Consider the following 18,076-nt stretch of genomic DNA (forward strand, 5'->3'; position numbering starts at 1 on the left):
CCGGCTGCGCATCCCCCCCGGGCAGGGCGTTAATTTGATTAATTTGGCAGGGTCTGGTGTCAGCTGAGGGGGCTATCATTAGCACGGTACAACTTAAACCTGGGCCGGCCCGGGTTCATTATTGCTCCTTTACAAGCAATGCGGTTTATCGGCCCTTTAGTGGCTCTCAGCGAGTCAGTACCGAGCTCATTCCGAGCAGGTTAAAGCTCGGAGGGCCTGAGGGGCCGCAGGCGGCGGCTCCGGCACGGCCCAGCGGGGCGGTGCCCGGCCCGGAAGTAGCCGGGGAAGCTGCGCAGGCGGCGGCGGCGGGGCCGGCCCGGGCGAACAGCTCCGGCAAACAGCTTCGGCGGTGAGGGTGAGTGCCGGTGCTGACACCGGGGCCGTTCGGTCCTGTCCGGTCCTTCGGCGGGGGAGGGCAAGGGCTGCAGCCGGCCGGCAGCGTTTTGGGGGGGCCGCGGTGTCTGCCACGAACGAGCGGAGCCGGCAGCGCGGTTGAGCGGAGGGAGGGGGGGAGGGCTGGTGGCGGCGTTGCTGCGCCTCTGGGAGAAGGCTGAGAAGATAGTGTGAAAGGGTAGAATTGCTGGCTCAGTTCGCCGGGATTTGCGGGTTTGTCAGAGGGAAGCTGTTCCCTTCTCAGCGGGGGGAGTCGGGGCCCGGAGCTCGGGGCCCAGTGCCGGGCCGGGCTCGGTCGGTGCCGCTCCCCCGAGCTGTCAGGCGGCCCCCGTTCCTCCGCGCGTCCTCCTCGCAGGCGTCGGAACAGGCACTACTTTGGCTTTTCTTTATCGGTCCCTTCCCCACCCTGGGGGACTATGGCTCTAACTGAAAAAAACCTCCCAGATAAGTAAAAGTCCCCGAACTTGGCTTCTCGAGAGACTGCAAACTAGCTGTAATCTTTCAAGGTCTTATGCTAGTGTCATATAGAATATGTATCAAGAGAATACCTATAAATGCTGGAATCTCTGAGGCTGCGTTCTTCTAGTGATGAAGTTTGTAGGTTTAACAGGAATCCTTGACTATTACTTGTTCTGGGAGCCCTTGCAGTGGTACAGGTGTCCTCTTTTACTCCTTTTCACTCTATAGTCTAAGTGTGAGCTTCTTATTAGTTGTGTGCCTGCAGCAAGGAGTTAATCAGTCAATGTCTTAACTAAGAATAGATTCTAGGACAATTTCATTAAAATTTATAAATAAAATGTCTATACTGACTATCCAGAGCCTTGCTCAGGTGTATGGCTGTCAATTGCTTGTTACCAAGGCCTGTAGTGACAGGGCAAGATGGAACGGTCATAAATTGAAAGAGGGTAGGTGTAGATTGGACACAAGGAAGAAGTATTTTTTACAATGCAAATGGTGAGACTGGAACAGGTTGCCCAGAGAAGCAGTGGATGCCCCATCCCTGGGAGTCTTCGAGGTCAGGCTTTGGGCAACCAATCCATGTTATGAATGTGGGTTTTTTTTTTGTTCTAGATTGCTCAAAAATTATTTTCTTGTTCTTTCTTAGTGCCTACTACTGTGGTTCTACTTGCCTCTTAATCAATAAACCAGAAATTATTAAGTTTCTTTTTTTTTTCTTTGTATTTTTTTTCCAGTAGAGAAAACAATGTCAGGAAGAACATCCTCTTCAAGTCATGCCAATGTAAGTGTTCCTGAAATTTTCACCATTTTATTTTGAGGCTATGGATATCCTGGGGTGTTCTGATGTGTTTGTACAACCAAATTTGATTCTTCATTTTGTTGGAACATGCTTTCTTGGGAAACTGTTTATTGTGGTAGCAGTCAATACTAATGTCTACTGTTGTACATTTATTAACACATTATAGGCTTAGCATTTGGTTACACATAAATAGTGTTTTCCAAGTTATTTTAACATCTAGGCTACCACTTCAAATTGTAGAATAATTTGAAGTAAGTAGAACAGCTACAAAACTGTGTAAAAGTTGGTTATCTGCAAAGATGTACTCAGAAGCTTCTTATGCTGGTGTGTATTTTTCCTAAAATATCCCTCTCAGAAGCAGTTTCTAGTAGTGGGAGTACTGGAGAGAACAAATGATGGACATAGGAGCAGGTATGATTGGGTGAGGTCTGGGTGATCTAGTGGTTTAGAAATGAGCTGTTTCCGGCACTGTGTTTATGCACTTTCTCTGGCCCTTGCTTTTACAGGTGGGAACCTTCAGGAAAGTATTGCTGATTTAGATGAGGCTGCCAAGTGTGTATGCACATCTATGTGTAGAGTTAGTCACTTTTTATTTGAGAAAAGCTGAGGCAACTGCATACCTTGTGTTTAGCATAGATTCAGACCTCTCTTTGTCTGTTGACTTTGTGCTTGCTCTGTAAGTTAATTGTGGGTGCTGTAAACCAACATCTTCTTAATGAGTGCAAGCATTGGGAAGATTCTGTGTGGTGAGCTGAAAATGTTGTTGGTTAGTGTATCTTGTGCTTTTTATCCCTTTCTGTCAGTTGTCTCTTCTTTTTACTGAGTCTGACTTTATCTGTACTCTGTGTTGTCTGTTATGTCATTACAGAATTATCAGAACCGCTTTAATTTTAAATGGATGTTAAAATTCTAGATAACTGTGTGTTCTTTGGAATCTCATGACAGAAGCTGCTAGCCAGGCAGCAGGTGGAGGTCTGAAGTAAGAAATCTGTTCCTAGCTGTTACAGTGCAGATCAGAAATATGCGTTCTGACTGATAAACATGTTTGTAGGCCCCTTCTAAAACAAAACCAACCAACCAAATTTGAACAGTCTACTTGTAGGAGCTGCTGAATAAGAAAATGTCTTGTTTCAATCCTTCTGTGTTGATTGAAAAGGGTGGTACTTGTCTGAGATGTGTGTGACATGAGTATCCTTTAGAGTTTGAAGAAATTGTTATTAAAGGAATGTTTGTTACAGTGTTTGACCATCAAGGGCAGCCCGAGATACTGTATAGAAATTTGGGTCTAATTAAAAAAACTTTAATCTGAGTTTCAAAGTGTAGAGAAGGAGTAAGAGCACTCAGGATTTAGACTGAAGGACTGAAATATTCTCTCATTATGGTGCAGCATACTTCCTTATGGTCTGTCTGAAGGACTACCTGCTGAGCTAATGAATGCAGTTAAGGTGCTAATAATTAGGTTGTTGGAGTCACTGTTCTGGAATCCCTGCTTTTAATTTCATGTTACAATGCAAGGCATCTGGTGGCTTGCAAATCAAGTTCATAGGATGCTTTACAGTGTCCATCATATGGAGTAGCTTCAGCTTTTTCCTGCCTGAGCTAGATTCAGAGATGTGTAACTGTTGCATTCCCTCTCTGATACATTCTCATCTGGTTGTATTTGTAATGTAAGGTTTTGCTTCTCAGGATGCCTGGAGAAATAGCAATGTTTGCACTTTTATTCTTTCAGTTGATACTTTATTGGTTTAATTAACTGATAGAAAATATCATCCTGTTTCCTTGTCTTATGAACTAGTACAAATTTAGTTTGGTTATTTTTTTGATTTTCAATGAACAAACCTTCTTTCCTACATATGTTTTTTTTCTGAACTGGTGAATTCATGTGAGTTATTAACTGCTTTCTCTTTCAATAATTATTTTCAAAATGCTCTCTCCATTTCTGTGGGAGCTGGCAATGACAATAGCTGATACCATTTTGAGAACATTAAAGTCTGATGCTAAATTATCATACCAAAAGACTTGTACTATTATAAGATGTAATTGTTCTTCATACTAAATTTTTTTCTTTTGAGAAGGCAAACCTGGTCATGACATTCAGCTATTGAGTTTTCTTTTTATCATTCTCTAAGCTGAGACAATTAAACTGGAGTGTAAACAAATGAGAAGGAACCAAGAAGACAGTGCCAGTGGATTGGTTGTCACCTTTTTGTTGCCTTGGAAGATGTAAAGTTAATGAAATAGAACTTTTTCAGATGGTTTCATGTGTTAAAACTAGCTCATCATGTGGTATGACACATGATTTGGGATCAGGCATTAATGAGGAATGCATTTCAAGAAAAGTCACAAGTCAGGGTTTCCCTTACAACTTTATTTTGCCCAGTTAATACAACATTGTACATGGAGGTATGTCAGCTCATAGCACCAGTGGATAATTTAGTTTTACCATGTGTAACATCTATTTTCAGTTTCGTATACCAAAGAAGAAAACAAACACCAAGTCAGAGGATGTCCAAGTTCAGTCCCCTTTGGCAAGGCTCCCAGGCTCCCACCATTGTGACTACCCTTTAAAAGAGGTAAAGAGAAGTTCTTCAGAGTGTAAAGTGTGTAGGAGAATGTTACATGAGGTTTTGGTTTAGTTTTGGCTGGTTTTTTTCAACACCAAGTGCTGCCTTGTGACCAATAACTAATCCAGACTGTCTTGAGAGAAGCAAGTGTGAAAGTCTGTTAGCTGTTTACAAGCATACATTTACAGACATGGGAGTCTTAGTCTAAATAATTGAAAAGCAGTTTGTCTTTGGGTGTAGTTTGAAACTATCTTGAAAATCATTAATATAAAGGTAAATATGATATTTAATATTTTTTTAGTTGATTGTCTTCTGACTGCTGAACTTTTAGGTTATATTCAGATCACTTACCAAACTTTTTGTTTTATAGAAATAACCTTTACATTGAGTTTTCAGTTATCCAGGAGCTTAAGCTTTTAAGAGAACACATAAAGCACTCTATGCCTCTTGACAGAATTTTAGGTGCTAATACAGAAATAACTGTATTAAGACCAAAAGACTGTAAAAGTCTTATGGCATTTATCATAACTGAGTGTCTGGATCATCTCAGTCACATATAGAAGCAAATATTTGCCTCTATAAATCTTTTCCAAATTTCATAAGCATTTCAAATATCAAGTGTTGGAAACATACTTTGCTACTCTTGTTTCATTCAGCTCAGCATCCAGAGTTTGTTGCTGGCTTTAGTGCTTTCAGAATCATGGGCAAACAGAGCTCCTCCCTCTCAGAGGAGGCTGAAAGGTGTAGTGAAGGAAGGTAGGAATTTCTCCTGACTTAGGGTAGTGGTATTGTGACCCAGGTCTCTTGGTAGGCCAGGTCATTTGAGAATGCTGCAGTAGAGACTTGCTGTGGGCCTTGTGTTCTGTACTGGTGATGCTTTCAGTGAGCAGAGCCTCCAGTTGCAGTCAGGTTTTGAAATGGGAGCTGGTGTCTCCTGTGGCTACAAGCAGCAACATGTCTGCCTCTATAAAAATTGATTTGAATGGTGAATTGGAAAATTCTTTATTTCCCAGTTATTTCCTGGATGTTGTCTAATTTTCTGTTTCTTATTTTTCCTACCTATGTCTATACATATTTCAAACTTCCCATGTATCAGGGGATTTCAAATGCTTTTAACACTGCCTAGTTCTTATGTTCTACTTTAAAAGACTTGGTTGTGAGTTTTCTGAGTTTGTACCAAGTTTGAGAAACTTTGTGTGGTTTTCAGTGATTTGGATGTACAGATCTCTCCTGTGCTTGAACACCAGTGGTAAAAGATGAACTAGATGGTGTTGGAAGGCAGGAAGAGGGGAGAGCCCAATCAAGTCAATTTCTTGCTGCCAACTTTAATAATGGATTATTTTGCATTAGAGTTAATCCCTATGGTAGTGAAAAGTTTGATTTGGGGATGTGTCTTTCAGAATTGATTGAAGTTTATAGTATACGCACAGACATGAACTTTCCAGATGCCCTTTCAAACGACACTTAGTCAAAAACGAAGATAAGTTTGTCTGCTTTTAGCCAGAGTGCCATAATTTTCAAGCATCTCTTGGGTTTGTTATATTTTGAATTTTAAGAAATGAGGAAGATTAGAAGGAGGGCTGGAGGATTCTGGAATAGCAATAACTGTTTTTTGGTCAGGCTTATTTTATTTAATTTGAAAATATGAGTACTTACTGGTAAGGTAAGGGTATGTGGAAAAAATTAAGTCTTGCTTTTCTGGTGTTTGCCACCTAAGTCGCAAACCTTCAAATTGCTTTTCTATCTCAGAATTTTATATCTTTTATATTCATATTGTAGCCTAGAAAATTTGCCTAAATGCACAGCGTTACCCTCTACTTTCTGCATCTTGTGTATTTGTGATTATGTGGAACAGGCCTAATATTTAAGTCTGTGTTTGGTATAGTCCCTCTTGAAATTGGGAAACAATGGAATTGTCCTGTATAGTTCTTCAGGAGAGAAAAAATTCTGTTCAAGATCAGGTGGTATGTGGATTCTTTAAAACAAGCAAATTAATTATTTGCAAAATTGCTGTGTATGCTATAGATAACTTTGATATATTTGGTCATTTTCATTGTTGTAGTGTCCCATTTTTCTGGTGCATTATTCATGATGACATAATCAGGTTTTTTAGAAATCTGCCAATTTTATTTGTTTTGTTTCAGTGGAGATTAAGTGCCAACAACAGAAAGCCTTCCACGAAAGGAAAAAGGCAAAGGGAATGCAGCAGACACAGCTCTAATGATGAAGAATCAATTGGGTAAGAAGTCATCTCAAAATTAGTTTATCTCTGTTTGCATATTCAGAGTTTCACATCTTTCTTGAAGATGAGTGTCTCTGGTCTCTAGCTAATTATTTGTCATGCAGAGATGGTTTTCAAGCTGTTGGGTGGCTCACTTTCAGAGAACCATGCTTTAGTGGTCTAATGGCAGCTGTAGCCTTTCCTTGGTGTAATATCACAAGATCTGTGGCATTAGAGTGAGAGTGCTTACTAGAGGAATTACTGCTTGTCAACCTGCTTGGGGTCCTGAAAGGTGTTCATTGCTCTCTAAGTGTAAACTGTCATTCTAGCCCTAGATATCTTTAGATCTGTAAGAAGCTTCCCAGAATTCTTTTTCTCATCCTTTTTTGTTCTGTAGGTCACACTCATTAGCCAAAGCTTTATCAACTCTTTAAAACAATTAAAATATCCCTTAAACAATATGGTGATTAGTAGTGGAGGGAAGTAAAAAAAAAAAAAAAAAAAAAAGAGAGCTTTTTCACCTCTGTGTTACTGTCAAGGCACTTAATAAATTAAGACTGCTGATGTGCCACTTCTTTCTCTGTTGCCAAGAGCAAATGTCTTGGTTTCTTTGCAATTATGGCAAATTATTGATATGGTATTATAAGATAAAATCATCATCTTCAGAGTTATCAGAGGTAATTGTTTTATCCAAGAAAATTTTGAAGCTGTAATTTCTACAACTGACAAATAGAAATAAAAATGTAGAACTAGATTTATTAACAGGAGCTGGGAAACATAATGACTTTGTGACAAAATGAATATGTTTGTCATAATGAAACAGTTGTTATTCCCCAAATCACTTAATGCTACGTAAATGCATAAGCATTCTCTGCTCTGTTTTCTGACTGCAACTAAACTTGCCCATAAGTGGTTTCTTATCAGGAGAGGCTGTTAAAAACAAAGTGCACAGGTAATGAAAATGCAGGTGATTTTGGCACTGCTGAGTTCTGTAGGTTTGTGGTTTATGAATGGCCATTATTTAGCCTGGTCTGTATATTCAGAATGCTTCAAAGTGTTGCAAGGAAGAGTTGAAACTGTAAAAGATGCTGAGTTTATTTTTCATACATCCTCAGAGGCATAGCTGTCAGTTTACATGCACTTACCTCAAAAAGCTTCTGTCAGTAACTTTTAACTGAGGGAGCAGCTCACAGGGTCAACCTAACAGAATTTAATTGCAGTTTCCTGAATTTTATTTATGTTTTGACATGGTTGATGTGTGATGTCAAGATATCAATCTCTAGAAGTCTTTCAGTAAACTTTGAACCGATCTTTAAACCTTGAGAAGTTTGGTTTCTTTAAAGCTACCTTTAGATCTGTTGTGTATTAATTTTCTGTTTATTTCAATATGCAAGAGACTTTCAAATAGCATTTATAGGTATTCCATAATTTTTACACAAATAGTTAGCAGCACAGTATTGAGAAATTATTTCGACTGCAAAGAGACAGCAAGTATTTAGATATTAAACCTGTATATTTTCCAGTTCTTTGAAAAAAGATGTGTTTCTAGAGACTAGCTGGAGCCTCTCTGTAAAGTAAATTTACTCTCCTGTCTGCAATGAAGCTTATACTAAGTGTTCCACTTGGGTACTCAGTGTTGTTCAGTAAGTCAGAATCAACATGGGAACTTCATTGTGTAATAAGTGGAAAGAGCACCCAGGTTCTAAAGAGGTGGTGTTTGTTGAGCAAGAGTCTGAGAACTGACAAAACTGTAAAGAGGAAGGAAAGAACTAGTGTGCTGCAAGTCTTTCTGATGCAATAGTTTTTATTCCCAGTGAGGAATTTCTCATTTGCATTACAAAGTAGAAAATAAATCTTTATTACAAACTCCTATTAGCTCCTGGTATTTTAAAAGCAGTCTGCTTTATTGATAGGAGCTAATATCAGGTGTTTAGGGAGATGTGTTGCTTTAGGACTGTTACTGTCACCAAATTTTAGTCATAAAGGACAAAGTAGATATATTAGCACAAACCTACAACTTCACATAGGGCTTTTTTAACTTCTGGATTATGAAATTTGGTAGTAATTTGCTTCTGTCAGCTGTGCTGTGGTGTGCGATCATGGGGGTCTGTGGCAGCAACTGCAGCTGCTCTCACTTGTGCAGCTCTGCTCCTGGGCTTGTGAAAGGGGGAGTGTCAGGGGGTTTGTCTGGGATCCCAGAGAGGGCTCCTGGGTGGGTTAGTTCCCTAGTTAGGAGGGAGGGTGGAAGTTAAGATGTGTGCAGTTCCTTCAGGTCAAATTAAATTTGGTATTTCGTTACATGTTCAGTGAAACACGTGTTACAGCTGAATCAGGTACTGACCTTGTAGCAGTCAGGTTTTTGTGGCAATCATTTACATTTACCCTCGCCCTGACAAGAGCATTTGGTCAGTAATAACCTCCTAGTCCAGCAAAGCAAGGAGGTTCATAGGGATGTTCATGTTTGTGGGTCACTGACTTCTCATCAGTTGGTGAAAGGACAGGACCTTGAAGCTGAAGGAGGACGATCGAAAGGTTTCCTCACAGCAGGGTGTTGTCAGTGAATGCATCAGTCAGAGATTCCCATCATGTTATTCCTTTGGGCTCAGAAAGGTCAGGGAGCTGCTGGGCTGTGCATGTGCTGCAGAAGCTCAGATAACTGAATGCACATCAGGTCTATCAGTGGCTTTATTCTGTAGACACAGGACAGACCCTCAGCTTGTCTGAGAGCTGAGGGAACAACCCTCAAACAGTACGTGACGTCCCGCTGCCAAAATATTTATTTCCCAGAACCTGGGTTTGCTAGTAAAAGAATATAGCCATGAAGACAGTGCTGTAGACAATTAATAGTAATTTAGTCCCAAATGAGCCAGTAGTCTCCTTGTCTCATTTTGATCACTTTCTAATACAAATTTGAATGAATTGGAGACAGCAGTTGCAGCACTGGTGTGTGTACACAATATGAACATTGCGTAGGGAGCTATATCAAGCAGCTGTGACTATTGTGTGAAATAAGGTCAAACATTTTTCCCCAAAGAGATATAAACAATAAGTTTTGTTCCTGTGGTTTATAAGGTAGGATATTTTTTTTTATTGCCTGTGAAAAGCAAAATGAGACTTGTCAGGAGCAGCTAACAGCATTTTTCATAATATATTTTTGTTTATTCCATCATTACATGCATAGCTATGTTTTCATTACCTTTGCTTTTGTATTTTTTTCAGTTTTTGGGAGGTAGATGGGAGACTATGGTAGGTACTTGTTTTGGAAAGTAAAATAATTTTCTTTGGTTTTCCTTCACCAAGATGCCTCCAGTGTTACTGTTATGCAAATTGCTTGCTGGGCCTGCTTGTGGGACTTGCTTTTAATGTATACTTTGCTTTTTTCTGTTTGACACTTACATTAATATTTTGAAATGTCTTTTGCTTGAGTTGCTCGCTTTATTCTGTGGACAGTTTAACAAATAATTTAGGGATCTGTGTCCCAACCACTGTTTACAGATCTATGGGCTGGCTTAGGTTTAGACTTTCCCTGAGTCTATTGTACTCCCAGTCTTGGTGACATGATTTTCAAGAAACACTGCCAGAGGCCATACACCTTTTAGAAAGGGAAGCCATTGAAAGCTCTTATGCTCCTTTTCTGCTCTGAAGGTTTGGTCATAACTGGTTCAAAACCTTCAGTCAAAACCTGGTGCCAGATACGAAGTGATGCCTTGGCCTGGTGCTGACAAGTGTATACCATTGGCATCCTTTTTTGTTGAAGGTTCCTCTCCTTGCATGGATTTCCAGTGCAAAGTTTGCTTCATGGTATGTGTGTGCTTGAAATTATAAGATCATTTTTGCTAAAGTACTTGCCAAAAATCTAGAAATCAAGAGATTTCTAGATTAAAATTTAAATCAAGAGAATGGGGAACATCACAAGTTCAGTTCCAAGTAACAATCAGTAAACCAAATTATATAGGAACCTGGAGCCTGCTAAGGTCTAGCCTGATATGTGAGCAAGGGATGTCAGACCTGAATTTTCAAGGTGGCCAACAAACTATAGTGTGTGAAATTCTGATTCTGACTCCTTTGCCTCCTACTGTGGACTTTTTCTGTCATTATGTTGTTTAAACACTCAACCTTGGAATATTTTCTGGTATCTCTAGAAGTCTTGATCATGCATGGTCACAGTGTCTCTATTTTAATTATGTGTTCCCACTGGACTAATTAACTTGCTGTTTGAGCCTAAATTTAGTAAAATTTCATTCTGATATCATGTGTTTGAGAAATAAAAAAAAAAAAAATCTGTGAGGTAGAACAATGAAAACTGAAATAATTGAGATCTGGGAAATTGATAGCCTTCGTTTATTTTTAGTCAGGAGAGCTGAAGTGTTTCGTAGAGAATAGCACATTTATGTTGTCTCATGATCCCCTGCATAATTGTTTTAAAACATATTTTTTAAAAAGAAGAAATTTTCTGGTTCACATCTGCATATTGCTATGGCTTATTTCTATGACTGTTCTCTATTTGGAGGAAAAACATAATTTAGTTACTTTAAGATTTGATTTTTATTTTGAGTCCTTTTGGAGGAGAAAGGGAAATAGCTTGGTTTTTCATTGCATCATCTGTTCTGGCATCCCAAGAGCTGAAGTGACTTCAGTTCTTTAGTCTTCAGTAACTGGCCCTATGAAGTAGTTTGGCTATTTCTTGTCTTTAGGGGGAACAATTTGAAAGCACAAGAGTGAATGTCTAGTTTCAAGTGATAACTTGTACAAATTTTTTTCATGAATTCTACCTTGAAATTTTCCTTAACTGCTTCAGTTACTGTAACTTTTCTTAACAGCCTAATAAGTTCTTGTGTAGCTGAATTTTTTAACTGATCATGTTTGTTAAATATATATATATATATATTTATATATATATTCTCTAATTCCTTAGGTACTCCTTATTTGTTTCTTATTTCTAGTATGCATTACAGTGGACAAACAACAAATGATGTAGAAGTCTGATTGCTATAACCTCTTCTGGGGTATTAAACTGTGGTTCATGTGTGAGCTCAACATTGGAGAAGTCCAGAAGAAAGCCAGAAGTTCTGATTTAGTGGGGATTTCTATAAGAAAATAAGTCTCTTGCTTCCTGAGCTGAATCAAGAGACTTGCCAGATTGGGATGTGCTCACTAAGCTGTTGCAGTTGAGCTCCACCGTTTAAGACATTAATGTTACTAAACTGACCCCAGGACCTGTGTTCACTTTTTAAGCTTTTCAGTGATTAAAGCATATCTGGAAATGAAACCCTAGTCTCTGGATCCTTGCAGTGTTTAACAAGCCTGTCTGACATCTACAATATTTGAGGCACATTCTTGGAACTCTTTTTTTGCATTAGGATTCACAGACTGTATGCAGAACTAGATGAAAGAAAAGAAAGGGGAAAGCCTTTTCCAGATTGCATAAAACATTCTGGAGCACTACTGTGCTTTAGGTTGGTATTCAAGTGAGACTGTCTTTGCACATGTGACTTTTTATTGCCTTCTCAGAGCCAATGGCTCACTTGATAAACCCAGGATTGTTTTTCCAACAGCTAATTAGGACCAATCTGCTACATAACACTTTGTCCATGTTCTTGGCATCAGAGTGCCTTAAGTGGGTTTTGGGGTTCTTTTTTTGTTGGTGCCTTTTCTTTTCTTTGTCTTTTCGGATTAAGCCTTAGCTCTTTTCCATCAGTTTTTCTTTGAACTTCTGATAGAAGTTTGGCAGAGATAAAAGGAAACTGCCTTTGCTTGAGCTTAAGTTAAGGAACCATTTAAATTTATTGTGCATTGTCTAGCTAGTGGTCTCCAAAGTATGGTGTGTACAAGACAATTCGCTGGGATACAGGAAGGAAATATTTTTGTACAATTACTAAAGGTTTATATCATCTTATGTTCCTTTTTAAATTTCTATTTCTGTGTTTTACAATCACAGAATTGAGGTTGGAAAAGACCTTTAAGATCAACCTGTCACTAGTACCTCTCTGGAGATTTTAATTAAATAAAGTTTGTAGAAGGTATGTGCTCAAAATACTTACTGCTGGTAGGGATGTGTGGCCAAAACACTTTGGAGACTGCTGGTTTGGGAAAGGTGTAGCAGAGCTCTAGGAGAAAGCAGCTCATGGCATACATATTATGGCATTCAGGGGTGCAGAGATCTCATCAGGGTGACAGCCATCCTCAGCTTATGGGCAGGTTGTCCAAGCTGTGGGTAGGAACATTTGTCCTTTCAGGTTCAGTGGGGGGTTGTGTGCCTTGTGAATATGGTAACTACGGAGAGGAAATCTCAATGTCAAGATTGAAAGAGTAAAATAGAACACTTACGTGGAACATCTGCCTCCATTTCATTGTATTTCACTAGCATGGCAGTTCCAGACCTTATTTTAGGTGCAAGCATGTCTGTCCTTCAGCAACAAAAGTTTCCATGCCACACCTGTATTTGCCACTGGTACCATGTAACCAGGCTGCTGAGCTGAAGGCAGCATGTCAGTGGGACAATTGCAGCTGCTTGCAGATGTAAACACACTGGGGAATAGCAGCCCTTTGCTTAAGAAATGTTACTGTACCATGTGTGCAACAGCTATGTGAGTAGTAAGGTTTTTTCCCTAGCTATTAAAAAGAGACTTACTCTACAGCGAGAACATTTTTTTTTTTTGTTATGCAAGACATGCAGTAGGAAAAAAACCCAATTCTTGTTTCAGTAATCTTTAAAACCCAAAAAATTAGCCTGAACTTCAGTGTCTTCACAGGACCAGCTCTTGGAAAACAAGTCTAGTTCTCAGAGGTTTGAAAATAAAGTAAATACTGATGAATCATCTATGATCTATAATGCTTATCAGCTTATAAATTCAATAAGCTGGAGTTCAAGTCCTGCCATTAGGTTGCCACCACCTTATGCAGCACTACAGGCTGGGGAAAGAGGGGCTGGAAAGATGCCTGGTGGAAAAGGCCTTAGTGGTGCTGTCAACAGCAGGTGAAAATGAGCCAGAGTTTGCCCAGGTGGTCAAGAAGGCCAGTGGCACCTGGCCTGTGTCAGCAGGACCAGGGCAGTGACTGTCCCCCTGTGAAGGCCACACCTTGAGCGCTGTGTCCAGTTCTGGGCCCCTCATTAAATGAAAGATGTTGGAGTGTTGGAGCAAGTCCACAGAAGGGCAGTGGAGCTGGTGAAGGATCTGGAACATAATTCCTATGAGGAGCAGCTGAGGGAACTGGGCTTGTTCAGTCTGAAGAAAAGAAGGCTGAAGGAAGACCTTATCACTCTCTAAAACTGCAGGAAAAGAGGTTGTGGCAAGGTGGGTGTTGGTTTCTTCTCCAAGACAACAGGACAAAGGGACACATACTCAAGTTGTCCCAGGAAGGTTCAGGCTGGATATCAGGAAAAATTTATTCACTGAAAGAGTGGTTCAGCACTGCCTAAGGAGGTGGTGGAGTCACCATCCCTGCGAGTGTTCAAAGGCAAGTACATGGCACTTTGCAGTATGATTTAGTGGGCATGGTGGTATGCAGTTGAAGATTTGTTATCTTGGAGATCTTTTCCAATCCTTATGAGTCTGTAAGAAAACTGTCCCAAGGTACTGGCCATAGTGCAGGTTAATTCTTTATGTCAAGACTTCAGTACCCATCTAGCAGAACTACCAAAGTATAGATACTTTTTTAAAAGAACTTCAGTAGAGTGTTTTTACTGACTTTGTAATTCAGAGTTCTAAGTAATTTGTTTAGTGAAATTGAATAGAGATAGTTGGAGCTTCGGAACTGGGAGATTTGTAATAACTTCTTTTTTTCCCCAGCAACATCATAATTAATCTGTCATATGGGAACAAATAATATTCCTGGCTTTAAAATAAGATGACACAAAATGAGTGTGTGTTTTCATGTCCTGCAAATGGTCAAGCATACACTTTCAGAATAGCTTGTAAGGCCATAGTGACACCACTTGCAACATTTTGTGATAACAAGATGCACCAAAATTTCCATTTCAGTGTTTCTGCACTGAAAGTTTACCTCTTCAGAACGGCATATGGTTATTTTAGTCATTCATACCAGAAGGAGAAACCTTGCAAGGCTGCCCTGATCAAAAGATGAGTTTGTGATTGCTCTTCTCCAAAGAGAACTGCTTTGTAAATTGCCAGGGAAGTGACCTTAATTCTCTAAGGTATGATGCAGAGACAGCATACTCACAGAATATCTTTGTTGAATTCATGTGACTTAAAAAGTTCTCAGCACCCTATTATTAATGTATTGTTATATGTATGGCAGGCAACCCAAAGTTATCTTGACGAATGTCCTGAGGATGAAAATAGGAAGAAAATACATACAGGCGCAACCTAAAACTGGTGTTAATTTTTCTGATGCTGGCAAGCTGCAGTCAGATCAAGCACCCTCATCATCTGCTGCCAGCGTAAAGATATGGCAGATTTTAAACCCTACTCTCCAAAGTCTTTTTCTGTCTAAAAGGTATGTTGTCTTTGCCTTATGTCACTAAACAAAATAATTTTCCTTGCAGTTATTTCTTGGTGAGAAAGTGTTCTTTATTGTGCCACAGTTTCCTTCTTCATGAACTGTATTTTGTCTTACTTCACTGAATTCACTTGTACCTGGTTCCTTTTGATAATCATTGAGAGAGATGGTGCCAGGCATACTTTAGTGTTTTTTCTGATCAAATGGCTTCTAGAGGGTCCTGTACTGTCAAGACCAATTAATTATTGTTTAGCCATTGGACTCTCAAAATGGTTGGCCTTTTTTTTATTCTCATGAAAAGAATACACTTGAATATAACTGCAGTGCTTTTCTAAGAGGAGATACCAAGGTGTATTTTCACTGTTACTGCTTTAGACTACTCATGAAAATAGGAAATTGGCATAAATGATCAGAAGAAAAGCATATCAAGTCTAGTATCTTCTTTGCAGCCCTGCAAGCAATGGTCAATGGTCAATTGTAGATGTTCAGGGTAAAGTATGGCTAGAGTGAATGCTTTATTTCTGGATTTTCTGTTGAGCTTCTGATAACAGTTTAGGGGCTTCCTTTATTGGAGGTTACATCCAGTCTACATGTTCTTCAGTATTAGAATTTTCATCTTTAAGTTGTATCTCTTAATTGTTTATCTCCTGTGGGTCTCTGCAATTGTGTCTGGAAGGTAGCCTCCTGATGAAAAGCAAATTTATGTCTTGCAAGAGGAGATCTGAGTGTTCTCCAGACATCACAGCATCTGTGCTGGAGTGTGCTCTGTGGATTCACACAGACAACAGGAGAATTATGCAGTCAATACTCGAAAGGCAGTGTTGTTCAAAACACATTCAAAAAGGCCATAGCCTTACAACCTAATCCAAAATAAATTGCAATGGAAGGGGTAGCATTTAAATCCCAGTCTGAGAAAGGAAGTGGATATGGGCTGTACAACAAGCTGGCTCCTGTGACATTGTATGAAATAAGTTGAGCTGCTCTTACACATTGTGTGCATGTTCAAGTAGGAATTGCATCTTTATATTTCTGCTTGGCTTATTTTTGATGCTTGTCTGTTTTAACACCTGCAGGTATTTTTCTGGGTCTTACAATACTGTAGAGTGCTACCTCATACTTGAGGAGTGGAATAAAATCTAATGCTACCTTTTGTGTGCATGCTAGTTTTCTATCTGTTCACTAGGTGCTTTAGAAAATATGTTCTGTTTTACTGGAGGCTTCTTGTTCACAGGAAAATCAAGATTGTTTGTTCCAGAGTTCTGACAAATGTGTACAGATACTGCATGAAAGCTGCTTAGAGAGAAATATTTACCAGTTTTTAAACTGCAGGATGTGTTAGAGGCAATGCAGTGTGCATAGTATCTGGCTAAGGTAAAATTATAAAATTACATGGCTAGTTTTCTTACCTTTTGTGTTTACCTGTTTTCCTTGTACTTTAATGGGATTTTTTTTTTTTGCCTCTAAGGGACTAAAAATATTGATGTTTAATTATCAAGCTTGTAGGATACATGAATTTAACAAGAAGCTTGTTTCTCTAGATTGCAGTGCAGTACTTATGGTTTACTGTTATATGTATGGCAGGCAACCCAAAGTTATCTTGACGAACGTCCTGAGTACGAAAATTGGAAGAAAGTACATAGACAGCCACGTAATAATTGATGCAAATTTACCTGCTGCAGACAAATTGCAATCGGGTCAACTCCCCTCATCAGCTGTTGCCAGCCTACAGACATGTCAAATATTAAGTTCTCCTCATGAAAGTTCTTTTCTTTCTGAAAGGTATGTTACTCACTGCTGATTTTGCCAGTCTTCCTGAAATGACGTAACTTCCCAATGGAAAAGAATTTCCCTGAAACAGCTTTTGTTCTATTCTTTTCTTGAATCAGGAGATCAGTTTCCTGACTGCAAATTAACATGCTTCTCCAATGAGACATTTTAACATTGCATTTATTCTGGTTTGCTGGACCTGGTGTTAAAAGGCTACTTTTCTTTCTTAGAAGGAATTTCTGTTTGCAGTGATTGCACTGCTTTGATTTGGGAAGAAACACAAGTAATTCTAACACATCTAAGTTGGTTTTGTGTCCAGAACCAAAATCTTGCTTTCTTGTTGGTGTTGCTGTGTTCTAGCATGATTTCAAGTAACTTTTTTTGCAAAATATCTCCAAATTCCTCTCTGTAATAATTAATTTCTTACCACATTAACCCACTGGTGGTGTCAATATTCCTAACAGGGTGGCATTGGTTAAGGGCTCTGCGTGTCCTCCTACCACTTAACATCTACTCTTCATCTTTTCCTATATTTAGGTTGACTGAGCATCACAGTAATGTTTGACAAATAAAACTAGCAGAAATCAGGTATTAGAATTAGATAACACCTGTTGTGGTCTAAGGTGGCTGTTGCATTCAAAGCAAGCTGCCTCTGTTTGTCTTTTATGGTTACAACAGCAAATTTTCCACAGGGAAAAATAGCAGAAAATTCTGAGGAAGACGGTAGAAGGATGAAGAAGAGAATAATGATGTGAGGTTTTTTTTTGAAGGCAGGAGTAATTAAAAGTTCCCAGGTTGAAACTGAGATAAATCAGTCATATTCCTCATTCTGATACATCAACATCTTAGGGAACTGAAATTAGTAGCATTTTTTTTTTCCTACAGAATTTCCCATTGCTGCTTACATTAACCTGACAAAGCTGCAATTTAAATGAGATTTAGAGAGAACAGTTTATTAGGCCATCTCATTTTAAAGTATCATATTTTTTACTAATAATTTTCTGTGACTTAAGGCTGGCTGAAGTGTGGGGTGTTCATTTGGATTGTTGTGCTTTTCGGTTTTTGGGTTGTTTTTTGTGGTTTTTTTTTTTGTGGTTTTTTTGTTTTGGTTTTTTTTGTTTTATTGCAAAATAAGACTAATTTTTAGTATCTGATTTTTTAACTTTGTAAAGTTTGGATGATGGGAGGTAGTGGAATTATAGAGAGAAAAACATGAACTCTTGTATTTAATGCTCTAAATCTGAGGGTACATCTTGTGTATTTTTTCTGGCTCATATCTGAAGCACAGTATTCTATATTAAGCACAATAATGGTTCGAGCTAGTAATTTTTTTAGTAGTTAGGATGACTTTTCACTCTTCCCCAGTGAATAGCACTTTATTGCAATTTCCAATAGATACAATATGGGAAATGG

General features: G+C 39.0%; 1 protein-coding gene across 10 annotated transcripts in view; it reads left to right on the top strand.

The window, feature by feature from the left end:
• SENP7 (SUMO specific peptidase 7) overlaps positions 1-18,076 on the top strand; it is a 65,548-nt gene that overhangs the window by 21,818 nt on the left and 25,654 nt on the right. For 2 of the 10 annotated variants that reach the window (XM_064725196.1, XM_064725223.1), the window contains exons 1-6: positions 134-355; positions 1,587-1,633; positions 4,117-4,224; positions 6,360-6,454; positions 14,696-14,893; positions 16,478-16,675. In XM_064725196.1, coding sequence (XP_064581266.1) covers positions 1,598-1,633; positions 4,117-4,224; positions 6,360-6,454; positions 14,696-14,893; positions 16,478-16,675 — 635 coding nt within the window. In that variant the 5' untranslated portion in view covers positions 134-355; positions 1,587-1,597. Of the gene's footprint in view, positions 1-133; positions 356-1,586; positions 1,634-4,116; positions 4,225-6,359; positions 6,455-14,695; positions 14,894-16,477; positions 16,676-18,076 lie in introns of those variants that run through there. The other 8 variants (XM_064725205.1, XM_064725213.1, XM_064725230.1 and 5 more) reach the window with 8 other exon arrangements.

The sequence above is a fragment of the Zonotrichia leucophrys genome, chromosome 1, assembly GCF_028769735.1.
Source record: "Zonotrichia leucophrys gambelii isolate GWCS_2022_RI chromosome 1, RI_Zleu_2.0, whole genome shotgun sequence".
Classification (NCBI taxonomy): domain Eukaryota; kingdom Metazoa; phylum Chordata; class Aves; order Passeriformes; family Passerellidae; genus Zonotrichia; species Zonotrichia leucophrys.